The 24,500-nt window shown below is 42.9% G+C and overlaps 1 protein-coding gene across 1 annotated transcript in view; it reads left to right on the plus strand.

The window, feature by feature from the left end:
- birc6 (baculoviral IAP repeat containing 6) overlaps positions 1-24,500 on the plus strand; it is a 101,269-nt gene that overhangs the window by 32,988 nt on the left and 43,781 nt on the right. Inside the window, exons 28-54 of the mRNA XM_019881884.1 lie at positions 1,080-1,299; positions 2,197-2,333; positions 2,443-2,580; positions 3,392-3,519; positions 3,798-3,929; positions 4,134-4,349; positions 4,532-4,715; positions 9,986-10,159; positions 10,382-10,515; positions 11,426-11,579; positions 11,669-11,785; positions 12,570-12,730; positions 13,248-13,368; positions 13,488-13,598; positions 14,350-14,608; positions 14,693-15,264; positions 15,343-15,518; positions 15,605-15,701; positions 15,831-16,025; positions 16,103-16,303; positions 17,328-17,607; positions 17,695-17,951; positions 18,030-18,138; positions 18,436-18,660; positions 18,952-19,804; positions 19,903-20,046; positions 22,176-22,305. Coding sequence (XP_019737443.1) covers positions 1,080-1,299; positions 2,197-2,333; positions 2,443-2,580; positions 3,392-3,519; positions 3,798-3,929; positions 4,134-4,349; positions 4,532-4,715; positions 9,986-10,159; positions 10,382-10,515; positions 11,426-11,579; positions 11,669-11,785; positions 12,570-12,730; positions 13,248-13,368; positions 13,488-13,598; positions 14,350-14,608; positions 14,693-15,264; positions 15,343-15,518; positions 15,605-15,701; positions 15,831-16,025; positions 16,103-16,303; positions 17,328-17,607; positions 17,695-17,951; positions 18,030-18,138; positions 18,436-18,660; positions 18,952-19,804; positions 19,903-20,046; positions 22,176-22,305 — 5,625 coding nt within the window. The remainder of the gene's footprint in view (positions 1-1,079; positions 1,300-2,196; positions 2,334-2,442; positions 2,581-3,391; positions 3,520-3,797; positions 3,930-4,133; positions 4,350-4,531; positions 4,716-9,985; positions 10,160-10,381; positions 10,516-11,425; positions 11,580-11,668; positions 11,786-12,569; positions 12,731-13,247; positions 13,369-13,487; positions 13,599-14,349; positions 14,609-14,692; positions 15,265-15,342; positions 15,519-15,604; positions 15,702-15,830; positions 16,026-16,102; positions 16,304-17,327; positions 17,608-17,694; positions 17,952-18,029; positions 18,139-18,435; positions 18,661-18,951; positions 19,805-19,902; positions 20,047-22,175; positions 22,306-24,500) is intronic.

Below are 24,500 nucleotides of genomic sequence, written 5' to 3' on the forward strand. Positions count from 1 at the left end.
AAGGCTTTCTCAAAGTCAACTTATCATCGCAAAAAACTATCCAACTCTCGCTGCTTCCTCTGATATCTCCGCAATAAACTTTCGCAACACTTGTTCGCAACACCTGTTTTAACGTTACATAACTTGGCGATCGTCTGCTTCTCGCGAGGTGAAGGCCGATCTCGCCAATCTCGCCTCGCGAGAATGGAAATCTCGTCACGCGAGATTACTTAACGCGAGATCAAAACAACAATGGCGGCGATGGTCAAACTGCGATCGTTGCTGGAAAAAAAAGATTTACCGTAGTTTTTTTTTTTTTTTTTTGACTGAGAAATTTCCTGAGCAGTTTTTTTCAAATTTTCTGGTTGAATTAGCAGTTTGTTATTGTGCAAGTGGCATTTTGTGACATTTCTAAGGGCAAGGGAAACCCAGCTATGGATTTGCATACTTCCTTTATCTTGCTTTTTTTTTTTTTTTTTTTTACACATCTGTATATTCAGGACACTCGCGTGAATAATTCAGGCATACAAGATTTGCTGAGAAATAGGTTTTTATTTCATCCCATGGTTCAGTCTTTGAGTTCATAAATTCTCCTCTCTTTACTCTGCTTCCAATGATGCAAGGCTTTCTCAAAGTCAACTTATCATCGCAAAAAACTATCCAACTCTCGCTGCTTCCTCTGATATCTCCGCAATAAACTTTCGCAACACTTGTTCGCAACACCTGTTTTAACGTTACATAACTTGGCGATCGTCTGCTTCTCGCGAGGTGAAGGCCGATCTCGCCAATCTCGCCTCGCGAGAATGGAAATCTCGTCACGCGAGATTACTTAACGCGAGATCAAAACAACAATGGCGGCGATGGTCAAACTGCGATCGTTGCTGGGAAAAAAAGATTTACCGTAGTTTTTTTTTTTTTTTTTTGACTGAGAAATTTCCTGAGCAGTTTTTTTCAAATTTTCTGGTTGAATTAGCAGTTTGTTATTGTGCAAGTGGCATTTTGTGACATTTCTAAGGGCAAGGGAAACCCAGCTATGGATTTGCATACTTCCTTTATCTTGCTTTTTTTTTTTTTTTTTTTTTACACATCTGTATATTCAGGACACTCGGTGCCATCAGTGCTCCAGAGTACCTTCCACGCACAGGCCTGCGAGGAGCTCTTCAAACACCTTTGCCTCAGTGGGACACCGAAAATCCGTCTTCATGCTGGCCTGCTTTTGGTACAGCTGTGTGGAGGTGAACGCTGGTGGGGACAGTTCCTTTCTAACGTCTTGCAGGAGCTGTACAACTCCGAACAGCTGCTCATTTTCCCCCAGGACAGGTAAAGTGCCCTTTACCACATTACAAAAAGGTGCCACATATTTTTAATATATTTAGAATGATTAAAGAAAGTGATCGCATGTAATAACATGCAATATGGTATATAGTAGGGGGGAGTACATCTCTCCAATAAAAGCCAATTTGATAATGTATCTCGATACAGTGACTGACACGATTCAACTACGGTAGTGGAAAGATTCAATATAGTACAGCTCAGTTCAAGAGGGTAGGATGCAATGAATTTATTGTAATTTTACAATACAAATGAACCTTTCAGTCCCGTAATTGTAGCAATTCCTTCAAAGACATTTATGAAAGACCAGTGAACAAATGTATGTGTTGCTTTTGGCTTGTTTATTGAATGAATGAATCCTTTATTGTCATTGCACACTTGTTACAACGAGATTTTGCAGGACCCTCCACCCCCTAAGTGTATCATGAAATATATAAATACATTGCACTCCTGAGACATCCACACAATCACATACACACGTTTAAAAATTGACATGTAACATCAAAAATCTCTCCAACACATAAACCATTCAGATTGATTAAAATCAAAGAAACAGCAAATCATCAGAAACATCCAACCTGGTTACACCGACTCACAACATTTTGATGGAGCCATTGTCTGGTACGAGCAATCTTGAGACAGATTCGCTAGTTTGTATCGATGCACTCACATCTTTCCAATCAAAACCGATATAATGATGCAAATTGGTTTGCATGACACCCAGAGTATATACCTTGTTTATAACTTAGTAAAACAAATGTGACAAACAAAATGTACATCTTATAATTGAAAACTGAATATCATATTATTTGAGCAGCTGCATTTCTTGTCACCTTGCAAACAGTCTTGTTTTAATCATAACTTTTCTGAATCTTTTTATCACAGAGTGTTTATGCTCCTCTCCTGCCTTGGCCAAAGATCCCTGAGCAACAGTGGCGTTTTAGAGGGTCTACTGAACCTCCTGGACAGCCTGCTGTCTCCTCTGCAGCAACCACAAGCTGCTCTACAGCATAGGACTGAAGGTAGTGGTACAGAATGACACAGGGCTTAGCAAGGATCATCTGTTGATTTGCATAAACAAACATAAGAAATAATGACTTTTAATCAATCTGACTGTTTTGTGTTCTCCAGGTGTTTTGGATATCCCGATGATCAGCTGGGTGGTGATGCTTGTTTCCAGACTATTGGACTATGTCACAAGTATAGAAGATGAAGCTTCAGGTGGGAAGAAACACCTTGGAGGGAAAGAGAGGGAGAGAACGTTTACAGGTACTTGAGCACTTTGATTTCATACTTGAGTGATTCCACAAGTCACAAGTGTCAGTAGAGCCGAAGCACCTTGACGGACGGCGGCTTTGAAATAGCGACGGGTTACACGTAGTCTTACTGGGCGACGTTTCACTCAGTATTTCCTACTTGCTCCATTGTCCCGACAGCAGAAACAGAAAATATGTGAATTAGAAAAACCCTCATTAGGAATTCAGCTCTCTGAAAATACCATGTTTGTGCACAGAGCAGAGCTCCCGACTTTTCATGGTGCTTTTAGCTAGTGCTATGCTCCTGGGCTAGTCAACCTGACTGTGGCGGGGCCAAGGGTGTTGCCATGGCCTTTGGCTTCTCTCCAACCCATCAGCAGCTCATTAGTCAACCAGCTGCATTCCATCATCTTGATTTGCTTTGCAATGAAAGTAACTGAGATATCAACATCCAAGTGAGATCCTAAATTTGTGTTATGACGTTTGCGACTGAGTCGTTCTTTTGAACGGCTCTTTTGCGGTGAACAATGACAATCGATTTGCAGCTGGGAGAGAGATGGTCATGTTTAAAAAAAAAAAAAATATTCATAATAAAATTCCCCAGCCAATACTGTATAGTATTTGCTAACATTAAGGCAATCTGTTTAAATGTACAAAATATAAGCTACAATTGTAGAAACTAAAATTTCTCCAAAGCTTGGGAGTTGAATCTATTTGTACATGTTGTGATAAATTGATTCATACTACAACAGATGAAAAAAATCTTGGAAAATAATTTCAAGAAAAGAGTGGAAGCCCTGACTTAAGATAATTTTTTTTTTCAGGTATTCAGTGGAGCTTTATCAACAACAGCCTTCAGTCTCAGAACACCAGCCGATCAGCTAAAGGCAGCAGTAGCCTCGACAGACTTTACTCCCGCAAGATTCGGAAGCAACTTGTCCATCACAAGCAGGTACACGTATCTCATTGTTTCACCACTTATCCTACAGAGTTTGTTTTGTAAATTACAAATTGTGAATTAGTAACATAATTTACCTCTCCAAACAGCCCTTCTTTCTCTTACACACGTAAATTAAAGTTAACTGCTTAACCCTCTTATTCAAGAGTCATTATTTATTGAAAAATATTCATCAAAATATTTTTATTGCATTGGAACAAATGCATTATTGTGGGTTTTCAGGAGGGGAATATTTTTCAGGGCTGATATTCATTGTGCCCCTTTACTTCTAGCAGTTAAATCTATTGAAAGCAAAACAAAAAGCTTTAGTCGAGCAAATTGAGAAGGAGAAAATCCAAAGCAACAAGGGCTCCTCCTACAAACTCTTAGTGGAGCAGGCCAAGCTCAAGCAAGCCACATCCAAGGTAGGTTCTGCTTTTATATTCTAGATTATCCTCTTTTGAAAGACTTTAAATAAAAGGTAGAAAGATGATTTTGCGATGTCATAGTTTTCCTGATATTTTTTAAATACAGATTGTTGATTTTGATTTGAATGGGGATTGCTTTTAGAAAATTCTGTTATCGCCTACAAAACCTATATTTATGTCCAAACTCTCTGGCTTTCCCAGCACTTTAAAGACTTAATCCGTCTTCGGCGGACAGCTGAATGGCCGCGCTCCACGTTAGACACAGAGTCTGCAACAGCCAAAGAAGCACCAGAAGTTGAGCCCCTGCCCTTTACATTGTCGCATGAGCGCTGCATCTCAGTGGTGCAGAAGCTAGCCCTTTTCCTCCTCTCTATGGACTTCACCTGTCATGCTGACCTGCTACTTTTTGTCTGCAAGGTAGTGTCTTAAATTTGAGAGGATTCATTCAAGATTCATTTTTTGTTAATTAACACAAATCATATCATTATGTGCATGGTTTAATGAATAAAAATAAAACGATTTGAAGAAGATCATTAGGTTGATTTACTCACTTTGTAATTCCCAAATCCTCTTAATGAATACACTTATCACCTCTTCAGGTCCTGGCTAGGATAGCAAATGCCACCAGACCGACAATTCACCTCTCTGAGGTGGTGTCTGAGAACCAGTTAGAGCGCCTACTCCTTCTGCTCGTGGGGACGGACTTCAATCGAGGGGATATCTCCTGGGGAGGTGCCTGGGCTCAGTATTCCCTCACCTGTATGTTACAAGACATCCTGGCAGGTATGCTTCAGAGCATTACGAGTGTACTACGCCATGTTTGACATTGCGGAAACAGAAATATACTCGTTGGGCTCTGTGCATGACATTGGCAGGTACACATATGATAGTGTGTAGTGACGCCACTCGAGCAAAGCGCGACTCAGCAGTCGATAGTCCGCTGCTCTCTGTTGTGCATGCGTCAGCGCGAACATGTACGCACGCACACGTCTCTTGGCTTCAACCAATCAGCGTCGACGCAACGGACGTTACACATCAACGAGCTTTGATCTACGACACCAGCAAAGTTAGCCTAGCCGAGACAACAGCTAAGCCAGTACAGCACACGCGACGCTCGAGGTCGGACGGACACGCTCTCATTGGTAATGTGTGGTTTTCCTTTTTTCTCTGTTCAAATACAGTCAAACCTCGGTTTTCGACTAAAAATTTCGAGTTTTTTTTATGCCTCGGATTATGACCGAAAATCAGTTGTCTACCAAACTAAGCAAACCTGAATACGTCACTCGACTCTCCTCGGCTTCCTTACACGAGGAAGTGACGCTTCCTCGGGTAGACGAAGAAGTGACGCCTCCATTGTGAGCAGATGTGTTCAATGAAGATTTAAAAAAAAAAAAAAAGACCGTCCATTGTGAGTAGACGTCTTCAATAACGATTTTAAAAAAAGAGCATCCATTGTGAGCAGACGTGTTCAATAAAGTTTTTAATTTTAAAAAGTGTCCATTGTGAGCAGGCGTGTTCAATAGATTAAAAAAAAAAAAAAAGAGACGTGTTTGTTGAGATCTACGCAAATTGGACTGTTATTTCTGCATGGCACCAAAGAAAGCAAGTGGAAGTAGTAAAGCTGGTGAAAAAGGAGGAAAATAGTGTGCAAAACTGTTGAATGTAAGAAAGATTTGATAGTGAAATATGAATCAGGTGTGCATGTGTCTGTGTTGGCTAAGGAGTTCCGCATGCCGATATCAGCAGCATCCTAAAAAAGAAAGGCCATCTTAAAGTCAGTGATGTGGCTAAAGTATCTCGTGTGCTTAGCAAACAAAGGGCACAAATATTAGAGGAAGTGGAGAAACTTTTGCTTATTTTCATAAATGAGAAACAACTAGCGGGGACAGTCTTAGCCAAGATACGATCTGTGGCAAACCAAGACAATTGGAATGGAGATTTGATAAAAAAGGATCCTAGCATTGCTCCTGAAGAGTTTGATTTTAAAGCAAGCAGAGGATGGTTCGAAAAGTTGAGGAAAAGAAGTGATATGTCATGGGGAGGCAGCCAGTTCAGACAAGGACGCTGCTGAAAAGTTAAAAGCTGAATTTGAAAATCTCATCAAGACTGAGGAATATCTTCCCCAGAAAACTTTTAATATGGACAAGACTGGACTTTTGTGGACATAAAGTGGTTCAGAAAATGGATGGAGGGATGTTACCTCGTACCGTAGCATAGGATTGCAGAGAGAGCGTCCATAGTTACAGCCATTACTTTAGGGTTTAAAATTCAAGGTGTAAAAGAATGCAATCTAGAAGTGTCACGATGGGAGAGAGAGAGAGAAGTTACTTCAATTTTTATGTTACAATGTCAATGTTTTTGTTGAAATTGGTAAAAATAAAACATACAAATTGTTTGTAGTATTTTATATACTACCTGCTCTCTTATTACACGTGTATACAATTTATGGTGTAAAATAGTTTAAAAAATGCTTTTAAAAAAGTTTTCAAGATTTGGAACGGATTAAACATTTTTACATTGATTATAGCGGGGAACATGGTTTCGCTTTTCGAACAGCCTTCTGGAACGGATTATGGTCAAAAACCGAGGTTTACTGTATATATTTTTCTACTACAATAATAGTCTCGTCCACGGTGTCTTTTTTCGGTCCACTGGGGTTTAGCAAGTGTGATTATAAAGAGACGAAAATCTCTTTGTTGGCGAGCCAGGCCTTTTGTGGCGAGCCAGCCCTTTTTCCCAACCACGGACACTCTCCCTGGTATTTTTCCCTCCTCACTTGGCTACCCCTTTGGATTTATTCGCCCACTTCACTCCCCTCCATCTGCGACATGGACACCTTCCAGCAGCTCCTTGTGACGCAACGCCTCATGCAGGACAAGATCAGGGCGTTACGAGCCGAAATCCAGAGCCGTAGCAAGGACCGAAGCCACAGCCGTGGACACAGCATGAGTCACGGACATGGCGGCAGCCGGGATCGCTCCCCCTCCCAGGGCGGGAAACGGACCTGCCAGGAAGTGAGTACGTCACTCAACTCTCCTGGCATCTGTGCCGCGAGCGGCATCCTCCACGTCTTTGATCGGACTTCTGGGCGACGCTTCATGGTCGACTCCGCTGCCGATGTCAGCGTCGTCCCTCCCTCCCCCGCAGAGCGCCATCACCCTACCAGCGGCTCCTCCCTCCAAGCAGCCAACCGCATCACTATCAAGACATACGGCCAATGCTTCCTCAAACTTAATCTGGGCTTGCGCTGCTGCTTCCACTTTGTTTTCACCATCGCAGATGTCCGCCGTCCCATCATTGGTGCCGATTTCCTGCACGAATTTGACTTGTCACTCAGCGTTCGCAGGAAGGTGCTGGTCGACGACAAGACCAGCTTTACGGCACGTGGAACCACCTCTGACCATTTTCTCCAGCGTCTGTCCCATTACCCTGCCCCCTCCTCGTCTCCCGACCCTGTTGCGGCGTTTCCCTAATCGACAAACCCTGCGCAGACGACTGAGCCAGTGCCTCCCAATATCGTTCATCACATCAAGACGACTGGTCCCGCCAAGTTCCAGCGTTTTCAACGACTGGCCCCAGCGAAGCAACGGATCTCTGAATTCTCCGAATTTGATTACATGCTTCAGCTCGGTATCATCCGTCCTTGGAGCAGCAAATGGGCCTCCCCGCTACACATGGTTCCCAAAGCGAAGCCCGACCGTTGGTCTCCGACTCCCTTCGACACAAGGTCTTCGATTCCCTGCACGAACTCTCTCACCCAGGAATTCGCGGCACGACGAAGCTGATCGCGAAACGTTTCTCCTAGAAGGGTCTGCAGAAAGATGTCCGAGACTGGGTCCGCAGCTGCATCCGGTGCCAATGTTCCAAGGTACACCGGCACACGAAGTCGCCCGTCGGCACCTTCGACACGCCTGATTCTTCAGTCATGTCCACATTGGACCCTTCCACCGTCCCATGGTTGCCGCTATCCTGACCTGCGTTGATCGCTTCACCTGATGGTGTGAGGTGATCCCTCTTCCTGACAACAGTACCGAGTCAGTCGTGCTGGCCTTCCTCCAACACTGGGTCGCTCGCTTTGGTTCACCGGGAACCATCACCACTGATCATGGAGCTTAGTTCGAGTTGAGCCTCTTCCGCCACCTCTGCACCTTCCTCAGGTGCGAACGACGTCGGACTACCGCCTACCACCCTGCTGCCAATGGAATGGTCGAGCACCTTCATCGCCAACTGAAGGCCTCCCTGATGTCCTCCGACAACGCTGAGCACTGGGTTGACAACCTGCCACTCGTCCTGCTTGGTATTCGCTCTATGCTAAAGCCAGACATCGACTCGTGTCCGGCGGAGCTTGTATACGGCGCGACGCTGAGACTGCATGGTGAGTTGTTCAACATGACCGAACCAGCGACAGGTGCCGTCAACGACCTGCGCAAACCCAGCAGCCCAAGCCGCCACGAAAGTCCAACCTGTCAGCGCAAGTTGATCCCGACCTTCGGACCTGCACTCACGTCTTCCTCCGCTGTGATCGAGTGCGGAAATCCCTCGAACCGCCTTACTACGGTCCCTTCCCTGTCATTGCCCGAGGGGAGAAAACATTCAAACTCCGAATAAACGGCCGTGAGGACACCATCTCCATCGGCCGACTCAAGCCGGCAGTCGTAGAGCAGCAGTCTCTTTGCTCACGAACAGCGACTTTCGCCAACAACACCGTTGTGAGTCCGTCCTCGCCCGCAATTCCCTCATCAACAGCAGCTATTCCATTCCCGGTTCCGTCAACCTCAACCGCAGCCCTTCCTGTTCCCATCTCGACCACGACATCATCCACGGCTGTTCGCCCTCCGATGTCCCGCTCGCCCTGCAGTCCGCCACTGAAATCGTGTCTGGCATCTTCTTCAAGCCAAACCACCCGCAGCGGCCGATGAGTCTGCTTCCCCAAACGCTTCGTCTCCTATCAGCGATTGTAGACGTTCCATCATTCCAACGTCTTCCTTCCTTCGTTGCCTTCGCAGACTTCGGATTCAGTGGGGGGGCCCTGTAGCGACGCCACTCGAGCGAAGCGCGACTCGGCAGTGTATAGTCCGCTGCTCTTTGATGTGCGTGCGTCAGCGCAAACCTGTACGCAAGCGCGCGTCTTAGCTTCAACCAATCAGCGTCGACGCAGCGGACGTTACACATCAAAGAGCTTTGATCTACGACACGACGCCACTCGAGCGAAGCGCGACTCAGCAGTCAATAGTCCGCTTCTCTCTGCTGTGCGTGCGTCAGCGCGAACATGTATGCATGCGCGCATCTCTTGGCTTCAACCAATCAGCGTCGATGCAACGGATGTTACACATCAAAGAGCTTTGATCTACGACACCAGCTAAACTAGCCTAGCTGAGACAACAGCTAAGCCAGTACAGCAGACACGACGCTCGAGGTCGGACGGACACGCTCTCATTGGTAATATGTGTGGTTTTCCTTTTATCTCTGTCCAAATATATATTTTTCTACTACAATAGTAGTCTCGTCCACGGCGTCTTTTTTCGGTCCACTGGGGTTTAGCAAGTGTGATTCTAAAGAGACGAAAATCTCTTTTAAGCCTACCGTCCATGTGACAATGGGCAATTGGAGTCTGCCTTGCCCCCCGATCATATGTCTGTGTGTGACCCTCAGCACCTCCACAGTAGTCCCAGGGGTGCGATTATTTATTTATTTTTTATTTAAAGATGATGTAATTTATTTCTACAATGTTTCTGCCATTCTACCAAAATACGGCCCTTTGTGCGCATGCACACACAAACAGATGTGGCAGAGGGGATATTGAAACAAAAAAAGAATAAACATGACTTTTGTTGTGATCACTGAATGTTGCTTACAAATTGCCAGGATAATAGAATACGTGACGAAATAAGGCACTGTGTGAGAGAGTTCATGCACAACAATGTTCATGTAAGAGATTCTTGGAGGAGTCTTTTTTTTTTTTTTTTTTTTTATGTCCTTGCAACACACTGCCTGTAAGAAAAAACAGATCGGAAACACATGGTCATCCGGAATAATAATGAACATTATTTCAGGTGAACTGCTGTCTCCTGGTTCTATGGATGTCATGGATGAAGTGACTGTTGTTGAGGAGGCCGGGGCTTCGTCCTCATCAGTTGGGGTTGATCAAGATGACCCCTTGCCTCAGCCTACGCCGATCCCCTTGGTAGAGAGCATTGATGAGACCCTCGTGCCTGATATCATTGCAGGTGCTACCTGGACCCTCACATTGTGTGGGATGGCCCATCAATTACCAACATTTCACATACTACCAGTAATGCTTGAGATGTGGGCATATAAATAATCAAACATTGAGTTTAATTTATTTTTTCTTCTATCAAGACCGTAAAACTATTTTATCACTTAGTATTCAAATGATAAATCACTTTGCTGAGTAGTGTTGTGTTAAAAGCTGCTTTCATTATCCAAAGGTGCTCCACCTGTGTCGTCTTTGGAAAAAGAAAAAGACATGGACTTTGACTTGTTACAAGACCTGATGGATGTTGATATTGATCCTTTAGATATTGACTTGGAAAAAGATCCGCTTGCTGCAAAAGTGTTTAAGGTATGTTTTTTTCTGAAACTTGTTCCGTTTCATGTTTTCTCTTATTCCCCTCCCTAAACAATGTTTTATGTTAACATTCAACATGTGTCTTTCTGTGTAAACATTTGAAAATAAATCTTACCACCCAAAAGGCAAATAACCCACACGAATAGAATAGAACTTTGTCACTCTCAGAGAAGCAATGAAAATCCATCCATCCACCCATCCATTTTTGAGGGTCACGGGCACCCTGAAGTGGTTGCCAGCCAATCGCAAGGCACACATAGACAAGCAAACATTTGCTCTCACAATCAGACCTAGGGACAATTTAGTGTTCCATTAACCTGCCATGCAGGTTTTTTGGAATGTGGGAGAAAGTCGGAGTACCAAGAGAAATCCCACGCAAGCATGGGGAAGATGCTAACTCCACACAGGAAGGCCGGAACCGAATTCGAACACTGCACTGCTGCACTGTGAGGCGGACAAATGAACCAGTTTCCACCTTGCAATGAAAATCACTAAATGAAAAATATGCTTCAGACATTCAACAGAACTTGGAATTCTAGCTATTGTACATGACATTCCAGAAGTGTCAGCAAATGTAAAAAAAAGTTGTTAGACCTCTGTTCAGTGAGCAATAATAGATCATAATGCATGAATGATGTATTTTTGTTTGTTCTTTCATTGTTTTGTGATACCACTACAGAAGGCAACCAAACATTTCTTAGAGGCATTGTGATAACCACACACCAGGAATTTGAACTTTTCCTTGACATGACAAAGATGTCCTGTTGCTCTTTTCAACGGAGGCAACATACTCATAAATTATCAGTGAATTGGTTCCCTGCAAATACTTAACATTCGCTAAGAGCTCCTTTTTTTCCTTTTTATCCTTGTGTGTCTCATCCTTTTCCTATTTGTCTTTTTGCAGCCAATAAGCAGCACGTGGTATGACTACTGGGGTTCTGATTATGGCACGTATGGTTACACGCCATACATTGGAGGGGTTGGCATTCCAGTGTCCAAACCACCAGTTGCTGTTGAGAAGCCGGGGTCACAAGGGCTCTCGGTCTCAGTTTCACAAGGTGAGGATTTTTTTTTTCTTCTGTTAATGTTTGTGTTTTTGATATCTTGGCATCAGTTATTTTGACCCACTCTGCCTGTTTGTCTTCAGCACTGGATGCTCGATTAGAGGTGGGCTTGGAGCAGCAGGCTGAACTGATGCTAAAAATGATGGCAACTTTACAGGCCGACTCGATTCTTCAGGCTCTAACATCAAGCTCCTCCACAGGTAAGCAGAGTGACAAATTAAGAGCAGTGTGGCAAATACACAACGAGAGTGCTCATAGAACATGACTCCTTACTTTAAGGCATAAAATTATATGCAAACTGAAAAATTCCAGCTCCGGCCTCCCTGTGTGGAGTTTGCATGTTGTCCCCGGGCCTGCGTGGGTTTTCTCCGGGTGCTCCGGTTTCCTCCCACATTCCAAAAACATGCATGGCAGGCTGATTGAGCACTCCGAATTGTCCCTACGTGTGAGTGTGAGCACGAATGGTTGTTCGTTTCTGTGTGGCCTGCGATTGACTGGCAACCGGTTCAGGGTGTCCCCCGCCGACTGCCCGTAGACAGCTGGGATAGGCTCCAGCACCCCCCGCGACCCTAGTGAGGATAAAACGGTTTGGAAAATTAATGAATGAATGAATAAATTAAGGCTAGTCCAGAAATAATCCTTTGTTGCTTAATGCGCTGAAGTCTTGTGACATTGGCTGAACTGTTGCATAATATACTGACATCTCATGTGATGTTCTGCATAATTGCAGTTCAACCTCATAAATTTGGCACAACTTTCAAGCTCCCACTTCCCCACCTCTAAAATTGTGCTAAGCTTCCCGATTGTGTGACTTCTACTTCAATGATTCCTCCCTAAACTATATGACCAAACCACAGCAATAAAAGCTTGATCCACAGTACCAGCAATAATCTGGAGTCCAGCTCTGACATGCTTCTCGCAGGCGGAGTTTGGCTGTCTGTATTCATGTAAGATTTACAAGAATGAATACTTTATGTTTTCCAGTTTGCCAGACTACCAACGGCACAGATGACTCTCTGTTGAGGGCTCTCCATGGAGGAGGCTCTCCTCCTGGCAGCACCCTGCTAGTCCAACCATCTTCAATTCCGATGCTGAGTGCTTGCTTCAACAAGCTTTTCTCCATGCTGCAAGTCCACCATGTACAGGTCCGCACACTTTTTTTTGACTCAGTAAAACGACATGTTACCTACTACACAAATGGGAAAAAAAAAATCAAAAAAATGACATGTTACCTACTACACGCATGGAGAAAAAAAAATCACATATATGCAGGGATGTCTCCTCCCCTACAACAAATGTCTGTTGTAACTCACCTGAGAGAGTAAAACATTGGGGGTACAAACTCTTGATATTTTTTATTGTGCTAAATCATGCATGAGACGTGTACACAACACAACCACTTCCTTCTCCGTTTGAGTCTGGCAACTGTGTGAGCTTCAACCTTGCTGACTTGAAAGGGGGAATATATTTCCTGAAGTTTTTTTTTTTTTTTTTTTTTTTGCCTAATTATCAATATGTGTGGACCACACGTTAATTTGGGAGCCACAACCTCACATAGATCCAGATACCAAAACACAAAAGGTCACAAACCTATTTTCAATTTAATCAAGTTGACTATTTTCACAGGATATTGTCATTTAATCTTAACATTTCTGCTATCAGTTGGAGTCATTGCTGCAGTTGTGGATAACACTGAGTCTCAACACAAGCGGTAATGAAGAGAACGGATCAGATATCTTCTTATTTAACTCTAGTCGAGTACCCACCATTCCACTGAATCAAGGTCAGGACTTCTCTCCGTCACCATTTTGTATAACCTGTGATTTTCAGCACTTCTAGGAAAGCTGGTTGCATAGTAATTTAGTGAAATATGCATACATATGTTTGTTTCTGTATGTCTAGCATCAATTAGCAGTTTTCTCACTGTGCTGGCATGGTACCCCAACGCCTCCCTGAGAACTTGGTGTCTGGTGCTGCATTCACTTACCCTGATGACTAACATGCCTTACCACGGTCAGTATTTTCCACTTATCTTGTTGAGCAAAGTTATGCAGAGTCACATCAGTTGATCAAATTGTCACCTCTAGATCCTGACTGTTTTTATACATACAGTACATTATTTTTACGAAATACGAGTCTCGTGAGGATAATATTCTTAATTTTTGTCTCAACTGTGACTGTACAAACAAATTGCTGCAGAGCTGTCGATGAGTCCAGTTGTGATCAGCTCTCATTCCAGCTAAACAAGAGTAATTTTGCTTAGCTGGAGGGTAAGCTGTGGAGAAAGAAACGTGCTAGGAAAAAAAGTGCAATTTTATAATCTGCATTTTTCTTTTAATCAGTGTAAAAATGTAACTCACCAGGTTTTTTTCTCAATTGTTCCCCACTGTAATCATCAAGTGGTTATTAAAGCACAATTACTGGAGAGATGATGTGTGAATGCAAATTAGAACAATCTTAAGTACAGAACAAACCTCCACCAAGGGTGTTCACAAAGGTGACAAAAAGAAGAATCTTGGTGAGCTATATTTTTTGGGCCACTCACATTACAGCAAGAAGTAAATTCAGCGGCAGGCTGTACTCCCTGATTCAGTTCATATGACAGAAAGTATTAGGATTAGATGAAGGGGCACCGTGCTTGGGCCAGGAAAACGGTGGCATTGTGACTCAGTAACGGCAAACGCAATCCGCTGCATCTGCATAGAATGGAAGGAATAATACAATAGCCTGAATGCTTATACTGAAAACACGTCTAAAATTTCAGGCTCCGGTAATGGGATGAACACTCAAGAAAGCACAGCACATCAGATGGTGTCCGATCCAACGCTGGTTCATGTCCTGGTGCGTTTCCTTTCTGGCAGCAACACCAATGGGACTAATCAGCATAGCTCTCAAGTTGGACCCACTGCCACTCAAGCTATGCATGAGTTTTTGAGTCGCTTGCAGGTGCATCTTTCTTCCACTTGTCCACAAATGTTCAGCGAGTTCCTACTCAAACTCTTGCACATCTTGTCAACTGAAAGGTATTTGTTCATTTCTCAAGGGATGTTTTGCATAGCGAAATTGCTGTCGTTTTGGGGAATTTACGTGCCATCTTGAACTTTCAGGGGTCCGTTCCAGTCAGGTCAGGGTCCACTTGATGCACAGGTGAAGCTGTTGGAGTTTACTTTAGAGCAAAACTTTGAAGTGGTGTCTGTGGTCACCATCTCCTCTGTCATCGAGTCAATCACATTCCTTGTTCACCATTACATCACCTGCTCGGACAAAGTTGTCTCACGCAGTGGCTCTGACAGTTCTGTGGGTGCTCGTGCTTGTTTCGGTGGCCTTTTTGCCAACATCATTCGACCAGGAGATGCAAAGGCTGTCTGTGGTGAAACTACCCGTGACCAGCTGATGTTTGATCTCCTTAAACTGGTTAATGTGCTGGTGCAACTGCCTCTCTCCGGAGACAGAGAGTTCAGTGGTCGGCTGCCAATGTCCGGCAGTGGGGCTTCTGATAGCAGTGTGTCAGATGAAGAGAAGGTTTGCGGAAGCAAAGAAAGTGTGGCTGGCGGATCGACATCCAGTCAGGGTCCGTCTGCTGGTGTGGCTGATCTGGTACTGGCTAATCAGCAGATAATGAGTCAGATCTTGTCTGCGCTGGGCCAGTGCAACAGCAGTGCCATGGCCATGATCATCGGTAAGATGTACCAAAATTTTTCTTTTACAGTAATATGGCTTATTCTCCGCTGATCTGACAGTCCTCTTTGGTCTTCAGGAGCCAGTGGTCTTCATCTAACCAAACATGAAAACTTCCACGGGGGTCTGGATGCAATTTCAGTAGGTGATGGCCTCTTCACCATCCTCACCACGCTCAGCAAGAGGGCCACTTCTGTTCAGGTCATGTTGCAGCCCATCCTCACATACATGGCCTGTGGATACATGGGTCGACAGGTGAGCAAAGCACTGCCATGTTTGGCGGAGTTTATAGTCGATCAATTTTTTTGGGGGGCAAAATCTATATATTGCCTGTTTTTTAGGGGTCTCTTTCCACTTGTCAGCTGTCTGAACCTCTTTTGTGGTTCATTCTGCGAGTGCTGGATACCAGTGAGGCTCTCAAAGCTTTCCATGATATGGGTAGGGAGTCACAGATCAATATCTGTATTGACTGAACTTAATTTATTTTTCATGTCTACCTTCTAATCATCATCAATCACTCCAAGTTGTAACCATACAAGATCATATAACTTCCTTGTCCCTATGTAGGTGGTGTCCAGTTAATTTGTAACAACATGGTGACCAGCACCAGAGCCATAGTGAACACTGCACGCAGCATGGTGTCTACCATTATGAAGTTTTTAGACTCGGGTCCAGGAAAGACTTCAGATGGCAACCTCAAATCCCGAGTGATGACGTCAGAGCCAGATAATGCAGAAGGACTCCACAACTTTGCCCCATTAGGTTCTTGAAAGAGTTCTGCAAAACATATTTTCTTGCAATTTCATGTCATCAATTTGAAATGACCTGTCTTTTCCCAGGTACAATTACTTCCAGTAGCCCAACAGCGCAGCCAGCAGAAGTCCTCCTTCAAGCTACGCCACCTCACCGTCGGGCTCGTTCTGCAGCCTGGTCCTACATCTTCCTTCCAGAAGAGGCTTGGTGTGACCTCACCATTCATCTCCCTGCTGCTGTGTTGCTAAAGGAGCTCCACATTCAGCCACATCTGGCTTCTTTAGCTAGTAAGTAGTGCCGTACACAGCCATTACAGTTTCAGTATTTTCTCAAAATTATCCGGCCTCCTTTGCAGTTGCATTTATTAGACCTACAGTGGTCACTGAACTGGCAAAATGATCATTTAAATAGTGTGGCATGAAACTATTTCTAACAGCCTTTTTTTTAAGTGGTCATCTTTTGAATGTGTATCAACGATGTAGTCTCCAACCACCAGTCCGCTTGGTTCAGGTATACAGAAAGACGTAAAAAAAAAAAAAAAAAACCCCAAAAAATGCTTTTGTTAGCGGCCATTTTATTTGGAAATGGTTTTGACGAACTACTATGATAACGTACAGATCTGTTAAGTCCTTCGAGGTACGTTGTTCGATTGTACTGATAAGTCTTACAACCTTATAGAACTAAAACAAATCAGTTGATGTTCAACATACACCAAAATTTGCTCAAGACAGCACAAGAGAAGAAGGTATATATAACCTTAGCGAAAAAAATAATCAAAGAAAAAACTGCAAAGTTGTGCCGGTCTGGGAAAATCATGGATTTGCATGAACTGAGGCAGCCCGGTGGTCCACTGGAGTGGACTTTCCTGTGTGGAGTTTGCATGTTCTCCCCCTTGCCTGCGTGGGTTTTCTACAGGGACTTTGGGTTTCCTCCCACATTCCAAAAACACGCGTTTCAGGTTAATGGAACACTCTTAATTGTCACTAGGTGTGAGTGTGAGCGCGAATGGTTGTTCGTCTATGTGTGCCCTGTGATTGGCTGGCAACCGGTTCAGGGTGTACCCTGCCTACTGCCCGAAGACAGCTGGCCCCTGCACGCCCCGTAACCCTTGTGAAGATAAGCGGATTACAAAATGGATGGATGTATTAACTGATCCGTGGTGGAGCCACTGATGTCGTGAATAATTTGGACTGTAAATTTATGTACAGATTAAAAATGTTCTGCACTTGAGTTTTTTTGTTTGTTTGTTTTTTAAAATAACAAAAGCACCATGTAATTATTTAACTGTTGTATTTTCTTCTTTCCAATTAGCCTGCCCCTCCTCTGTCTCCGTGGAGATCAGTGCTGATGGTGTAAACATGCTGCCACTCTCCACGCCAGTTATCACCAGTGGCCTGACCTACATCAAGATCCAACTGGTGAAGGCTGAAGTTGCCTCAGCTGTGTGTCTAAGGTTGCACCGGCCTCGTGATGCCAGTACACTTGGCCTGTCTCAGATCAAACTCTTGGGCCTGACAGCCTTTGGTAACACCTCATCTGCTACAGTCAACAACCCCTTCTTACCCTCTGAGGACCAGGTCTCGAAAACCAGGTCCAAAATCTATTCTCATCAACTGACAAACAAGTTTATTTTTTGTCACATATACCTGGTGGTGACCCTTTTGTTCTTTGTATACAGTATTGGTTGGCTGCGTCTTCTTCACCACTGCCTGACCCATGTCAGTGATCTGGAGGCCATGATGGCCAGTGCAGCAGCACCTACTGCTAACCTTCTGCAGACTTGCGCTGCACTGCTCATGTCACCTTACTGTGGTATGCACTCACCGAACATTGAAGCGGTTTTAGTGAAGATTGGGCTGCAGTCGACACGCATTGGTCTTAAACTCATCGACATTCTGTTGAGAAACTGTGCTGCCTCCGGCACTGACCCGGCCAGTAAGTGAACTTTTTTTTTTCTTACTTGGATGTGCTTTTAGGTATTAGGGATGACCGTTTATGAATCTCTCTTTTTAGATTTGAACAGCCCTCTGTTGTTTGGTCGACTAAATGGCCTTTCCTCAGACTCAACTATAGACATTCTGTACCAGTTGGGTACCACACAGGACTCAGGAACCAAGGACAGGTTTGTGACGCAAATGACTTTTTAAATTAGGCTGTCCTTACCTTCTGATTTTGATGTTTGGCTTTGCTGTTAGAATGATGAATGAGAAACAGTTTTCTGTCAAGGTGATATCCTCAACGGGCTCTTAAACTGATCATAAAAAGTGTCATTATGTTTATCCTTGTCATCCTTTACCGTCGCAGTGTGCCGTTTGTTGCATTTTAAGGCACTTGACCAAGATCACTTTCAAGGACAGTGGGAGTGGATCTTTTAATATTGTCCAGCCTCATCAGTTTTCTCTTAACTTTATCATTCCAGAATCCAGGCTCTTCTCCAGTGGGTTCATGACTCCTCAAGGGTTGCAGCACTAAAAATTCCCATTGGTTACTCCAGTACCATTAGTGGTTCCTCTTCATTGAGGGAGTATGGGCTTCTCATGCCCTCACCGTCCCACCTCCATTGTGTAGCAGCCATCTTGTGGCACAGCTACGAGCTGCCTGTTGATTACGACCTCCCAACATTGCTCAACCAAGAGCTATTTGAGTGAGTCTTTTCTTTTTTTTCCCAAGCATATGTATTACGACTGAGAATCTATTTGTGACAACAGTTTGTCCTATTTCTCTTTTGAACAATTTTGCACTTACTTTATTCTTTTCATTCATCTTAGTCAACTCAAATTTTGTATTTTTATAACATTGTGCAATGATTGACAAAGTTTAACATCAGCAGTTGCATGCTACTCTGTATGTCGACATTTAACGTACAGCCCTGCAAATTGTAACTTTAATAGGTTTTGTGGTTAAATACTGAATTGCTGCCTTTCATTTCCCTTAGACTCCTGTACAATTGGTCCATGTCTTTACCTTGCGACATTGTGCTCAAGAAGGCAGTGGACAGTCTCCTGTGTTCTATGTGCCACATTCATCCAAGCTACTTCTCATTGCTCATGTCCTGGATGGGTATTGTAACAATGCCCAACACTACTCATTCCCAAGCTCAGCAGCACCGACTTGCCATGACTGACGATGGCAAAAAGCAGCACAATGCTAACACCGCCACCACCACGGGACTTACAGATGACTCCAAGCATGCAAGACCTCCAGTTACTTTATCAGAGTCCCAGCTAACCACATTGGCAGCTGCCTCGCAGTCTCCAGGAGCAATAGAGCAACTGCTAGATTCAGGATTGCCCTCATTACTTGTGCGCAGCCTTGCCCAGTTCTGTGTCTGTTTACTCGCCAATGCTGACCTGCCCTTGCCCGCTGCTCTGGCTGACAGGCGACATTACCAGTACCAGCCGTGCTCCACATCCACACATCGTCCACCGCTTGCCGCAGAGCTAGCTGCTCCAGTTCTGCGCTTCCTCACCGAAGTAGGCAACAGCCACCCCATGAAGGACTGGTTAGGCGGACCAGAGGTCAACCCTCTGTGGACAGCATTGCTGTTCCTGCTGTGCCACTCCAGTGCAAGTGCCAACACCAGTTGTCAGCCTGTGGGCAAGGCCTCATCTGGAGGCAGTCTGTCTCCATCACAGCCATACCTCTTAGGCTCACGTTTCTCCCTGGCATCTTCTGGCCAATCAGGAGGGCTCACCACACAGCAGAGAACAGCTTTGGAGAATGCCACAGTGGCTTTCTTTCTACAGTGCATCTCATGTCACCCTAACAACCAGCGGCTCATGGCGCAGGTAGAATTTCTGCTTTCCTCTTTGCCACGGGAGAAGCTAATTACATGCATGATACACACAATGCTTATTTTCAACATTGCTCTATGTTTTTGCTGAAGGTTCTCTGTGAGCTGTTCCAATCAGCACCCCAGCGAGGCAATGTGCCTCTCTCTGGAAGCATATCTGGTTTCATACGAAGGCTTTTCCTGCAACTCATGTTGGAGGATGAGAAAGTCACAGTTTTCCTACAGTCTCCCTGCCCGGTGGGTAGCCGGTTGTTCGTCACTATTTAACCATTTGATCACTGTGATGATTATGTGCATCGATGGCTTTAATTAGAAATATTTTTGTTAGAATTATTTAACTTAAAATGCTAAAAAAAGAAATGATGACTCATTAAAGGCTGTCAGTCGATTACAATTGTAATCGCATCATTTCCATAGTTACCTTGCAATTAATCGGACATTTTGTTCTAAATGTACAACCAAAGAATATTCTCACATTTTAAATACACTTCTTAACTTTGTAGTGGAAAAATGTGCTCCTTCTGCAAATATTGTTGTACAGTGGGTCTCTGCCACCTGTGGGGGAATAGCGACAATCCCCATGTAATTGACATCCATTAAAATTCGTTGGGGGACACACAATAAAAAAAACCCGCCGATGAACCACCAATAATAATTTTCCACAAAAAACGGTGGTTGGTGCCCCACCAACCATACGCCCCGCAAAAATATATATCGGTATGTTAAAATATTGATTTTTTTTTTTTTTTTAAATATCTGTATTCAGTGGTCCTCTCTTACTACTCTGTTAATAAGCATGTAAAACATTGAGTCATTGATTTGTATTAACATGAAATTGCGTAGAATTATTGTGCCGTTTGGTGGCATTAGCGTTTTCAGAGTCAGTGGGATTCCGATTCACTAAGGTACGGTCCAGTTTAAAAGGGTATGATGTTTCTTGTTAAACACAGACAAATTGTTTTACAATATGAATTCACTTGTCAATGCTGTCAATGTGGCATTTACTTCAGAGATTTATCAAAGTCGAAGAAGTATTTTAGTAGTTTTTGTCATGTTTATCAATAGGTAATATTTTAAAAACTCTCTGTAGACCAACTGTTCAAGTTAATTAAATTCATTAAAACAACCAATCATTAACAACATCAAAATAATAAAACATAATAATTTATTTTTAACAGTCAAGCTATAACACATCTTTTAAATCCAAGGAAATACTATTCTCAGATCCTTTGTCCTAATTAGCCTTTGTTTTCGGTTTTCTTCCTGTCCGCACACATGGAATGCACTGATGCCTTTGTCCCACCTGGCTAAGCATCACCATGGCTACGCAGCTCAAATAGGGCATGCCATCTCTGTCGAATGATGCCTTTGTGTTCATGTATGCCTTTATATTTTTATTTTATTAAGTACTGTTCTGATACACAATCAGGAGTGCCGCAATTTTCTGGCTAAATAGCCAGGGGAAGAAGATAAAAGCCCATGATAAAATAAGATATCCTTTATTTGTCCCGCACTGGGGACATTTACAGTCTACAGCAGCAATTTTCGGGGTAGAAAGAAGAAAAACAAAGTGTTTGCAAGTACAAAAATAAACGTAGATAAATAGAGCTGTACACAGTTCAATATAAGTGCAATGATGTTACGTGAGCTATGTTCTTGTGTAGCTGACTAAAATATGCCTGCTGGCGAATGAAGCAAGTCCATCCTCTCCAAGTCACAAGACGGGCATGTCTTGTGTCCTGTCCGTTCACAAGTTGCTTAAGGCAAGAGATTTTGTCACAATTCCCTGTCACTATTCACTGCTAATTAGTGATCATGTGGACTACGTGCAGTCTTATTCATCTCTGACCACTTGAGGGAGATATAACACCATGCAATGCTGGCACCCTTAATTTGGTTGGCTGACGTTCTAGTTTTACAGCAGTCTACTTTTACCCCAGTCGTCTGGTGTTAATTTACAATTTGTTGTCACAAAAGCTGTTTGATATTTCATTGTTTCTGTTGGATATCAAGAAACATATTTTCATTGTTCAAGTCCAACCGTTTTATCTCTTAGTTATGTTGCAGTTTCTTTGTGACTTGATTGTATTCAATGTTGTGTTCAAAGAGGTAATTCCCAGATAACAAGGTCATCTGTTTAGTTAAGATTACCAGTTCATGTTGTTGTCATTGTTGGTAGGGTTGGGTGGTATTCAGATTTTGACGCCGTTTCACCGTCTCCTCGGTGTAACTGTAAGGGTGGCTGCTATGACAACACAAGTATCTTATTCTCAGGTCCAAAGTCAAATCTTATTCATGTGAAACCAATGTTAATCTACAAGATAAAAATGACTTATGTGTACCTGTATCATCATCTGAATTTTCAGTTGTACAAAGGACGCATCAATGCTACAAGCCACATGATCCAACATCCGATGTATGGAGCAGGGCACAAGTACCGCACCCTCCATTTGCCAATCTCCACGACTCTTGCTGAAGTCTTGGACCGGGTGTCTGGTATGTATCAAAAGGAAAATGTTGACTTTGCAGCCAATTTCCATCTCTAACCTGTGTCAGTAAATAACAATCAAGAAATGACAGCAACCTCAAGTGGACCTGGAAGAAAACGAAAAAGCATAACTGCTGTAGATGAACACAACTTTTACTCTTCTCACTGGTCTTTTCTTTTGGATGAGAGCCTGGCTGTGACTAATGAATATTTGTTTCGAGTAGGCGTTTGTTTACTACTACACACAAAATAATCCGTCACCTTCAAAGTTTTCTTTCTTCTCTTTAATCTTCCCCACTTTTGTATGAACATTGAATGAAGATTGATGTAATAATCAACAATACCGCTTTGGGGGAGCATGTAACGCAAATAAGCTCTTACAATGAAGTGGTGGAAAAGAAACTTTTTTTTTTGTATTACATTGCAATACAATGTACAAAACGTTTTTTAAATACTTTAAAAGAAGTCAATAATTGTCAATATTTACTACGGTAATATGAAACACTTGTATTGTGGACCGTTTTTCAGCCATTATCCCCCAGCCCTACACATTTCTAAAAAGGTGTTTGTTTAATCTTTATATTGACCTGTTTATTTGACTTTTTCATAGTCGGGTTGACTTTAAGTATTATATGTTAAAATGAAATTCCCTAATTTCAGACTTTTTTCTCTGGATCCTTATTTTTCAATAGTAAAAAAATCGATATATTTTTCTATTTTAACCAATATGAAATACTTACATTGTGATATACTTTTCAGTCATATTGACCAGCCCTATCAAGACTAATAATGATTATTTATACTGTATTTCTATATAATATTGTGTTTTCACTTGCAGCGGTGCCTCAAGTTACAAACTTAATTCATTCCATGATACTCGAGACATTTGTCAATTGAGGTAATTTAGCTCATTGAAATTAATGGAAATGCAGTTAATCCGTTCTAGCCCCCAAACTGTTAAATTTACATTTTATGATGTCCATATATATTTTTTATTCTCATTTTAGTCCACGTGCTGTTGAGAATAAATACAGTACAGCATTAGAATAAGTGGCAATTTACTTCACGATGAAGAAATACAGTACCACACTCAAAAGTGTTAGTGCTTATTGTACTTTGAACTTTTAAGTGAGGAGGGCAGTGAGACAGCATTAGAATAAGTGGCAATTTACTTCATGATGAAGAAATACAGTAGCACACTCAAAAGTGTTAGTGCTTATTGTGCTTTGAACTTTTAAGTGAGGAGGGCAGTGAGGGCAATGAAAACGTGTCTCCTTCCAAAATAGCATAACAATTTTAATGTTTTTCTTTTGTATTTTTTGCCATGTTAATGATGTTCAGGCAGCTGCTCTTGGAATTGGAAGAAGCGCGCGTGGTTAGGCGGAACATAAGTGATTACTGCACTTACTGTGAGGCGGGGAGAAGGACAACAGCTCCCCAATTAAGAAAAATAAATAAGTTAATTTTATTCAGGTATTTTAAATGTTTTTATTATTTTGGGCGGGTACAAAAAAATATGTTTCGTGGAAACATTTTTTTCCGGAAGTGGGGCACACATTATCATTTAAAAGACCAATTGCTCTCTGTTGGCCACAGTTTTATTAGGATGGTCCTTTTTGATAAATAAATGCCTGCAGATCACGCCATCTGCTGCGTTTTTCATTTATTATGGCAGAAGAAACCTCCTCCTGAGTTTCATTTTTCCCTGCTGAATGCAACTGAATATTTTTTTTTTTTTCCAATTCAAGAGGCATTCCAATAGAATAGATACTGTACTTATCATACATACTGTCGAACTTCTTTGCCACGTTAATCAGAAATCTAGGAAGCCACTGTTAGAATTGTGATTGCAATAAGAGTGTGTGTGAGTGGAACTTCCGTCTGACACACGACAGCATTCCATCATCTGCTGTGGAGCAGCCACCACGTTTGTGTATTTTCGGGTCATTTACACCTAACAAAAACTCAGTAAATCATTCTGAAGTCAAAACAAAACAGCACAACTATCACACTGAGCTGCTATGCACAGTAGTAATCATGGTGAAATAGTGCGAGAAACAACTCAGATTCATCCGCTCATCCATGCGACGGATTGCATTACGAAACATGTATGAAACGAGAGGCATATTTTCTAGAAAAATGTTGTTTAACTTTGAGCTTCTCCCATCCTGTGTGCGGCTCAACTTCAAACAAGCATGTATTT

Source organism: Hippocampus comes, unplaced genomic scaffold (genome assembly GCF_001891065.2).
Source record: "Hippocampus comes isolate QL1 unplaced genomic scaffold, H_comes_QL1_v1.1 scaffold36, whole genome shotgun sequence".
NCBI classification, from domain to species: domain Eukaryota; kingdom Metazoa; phylum Chordata; class Actinopteri; order Syngnathiformes; family Syngnathidae; genus Hippocampus; species Hippocampus comes.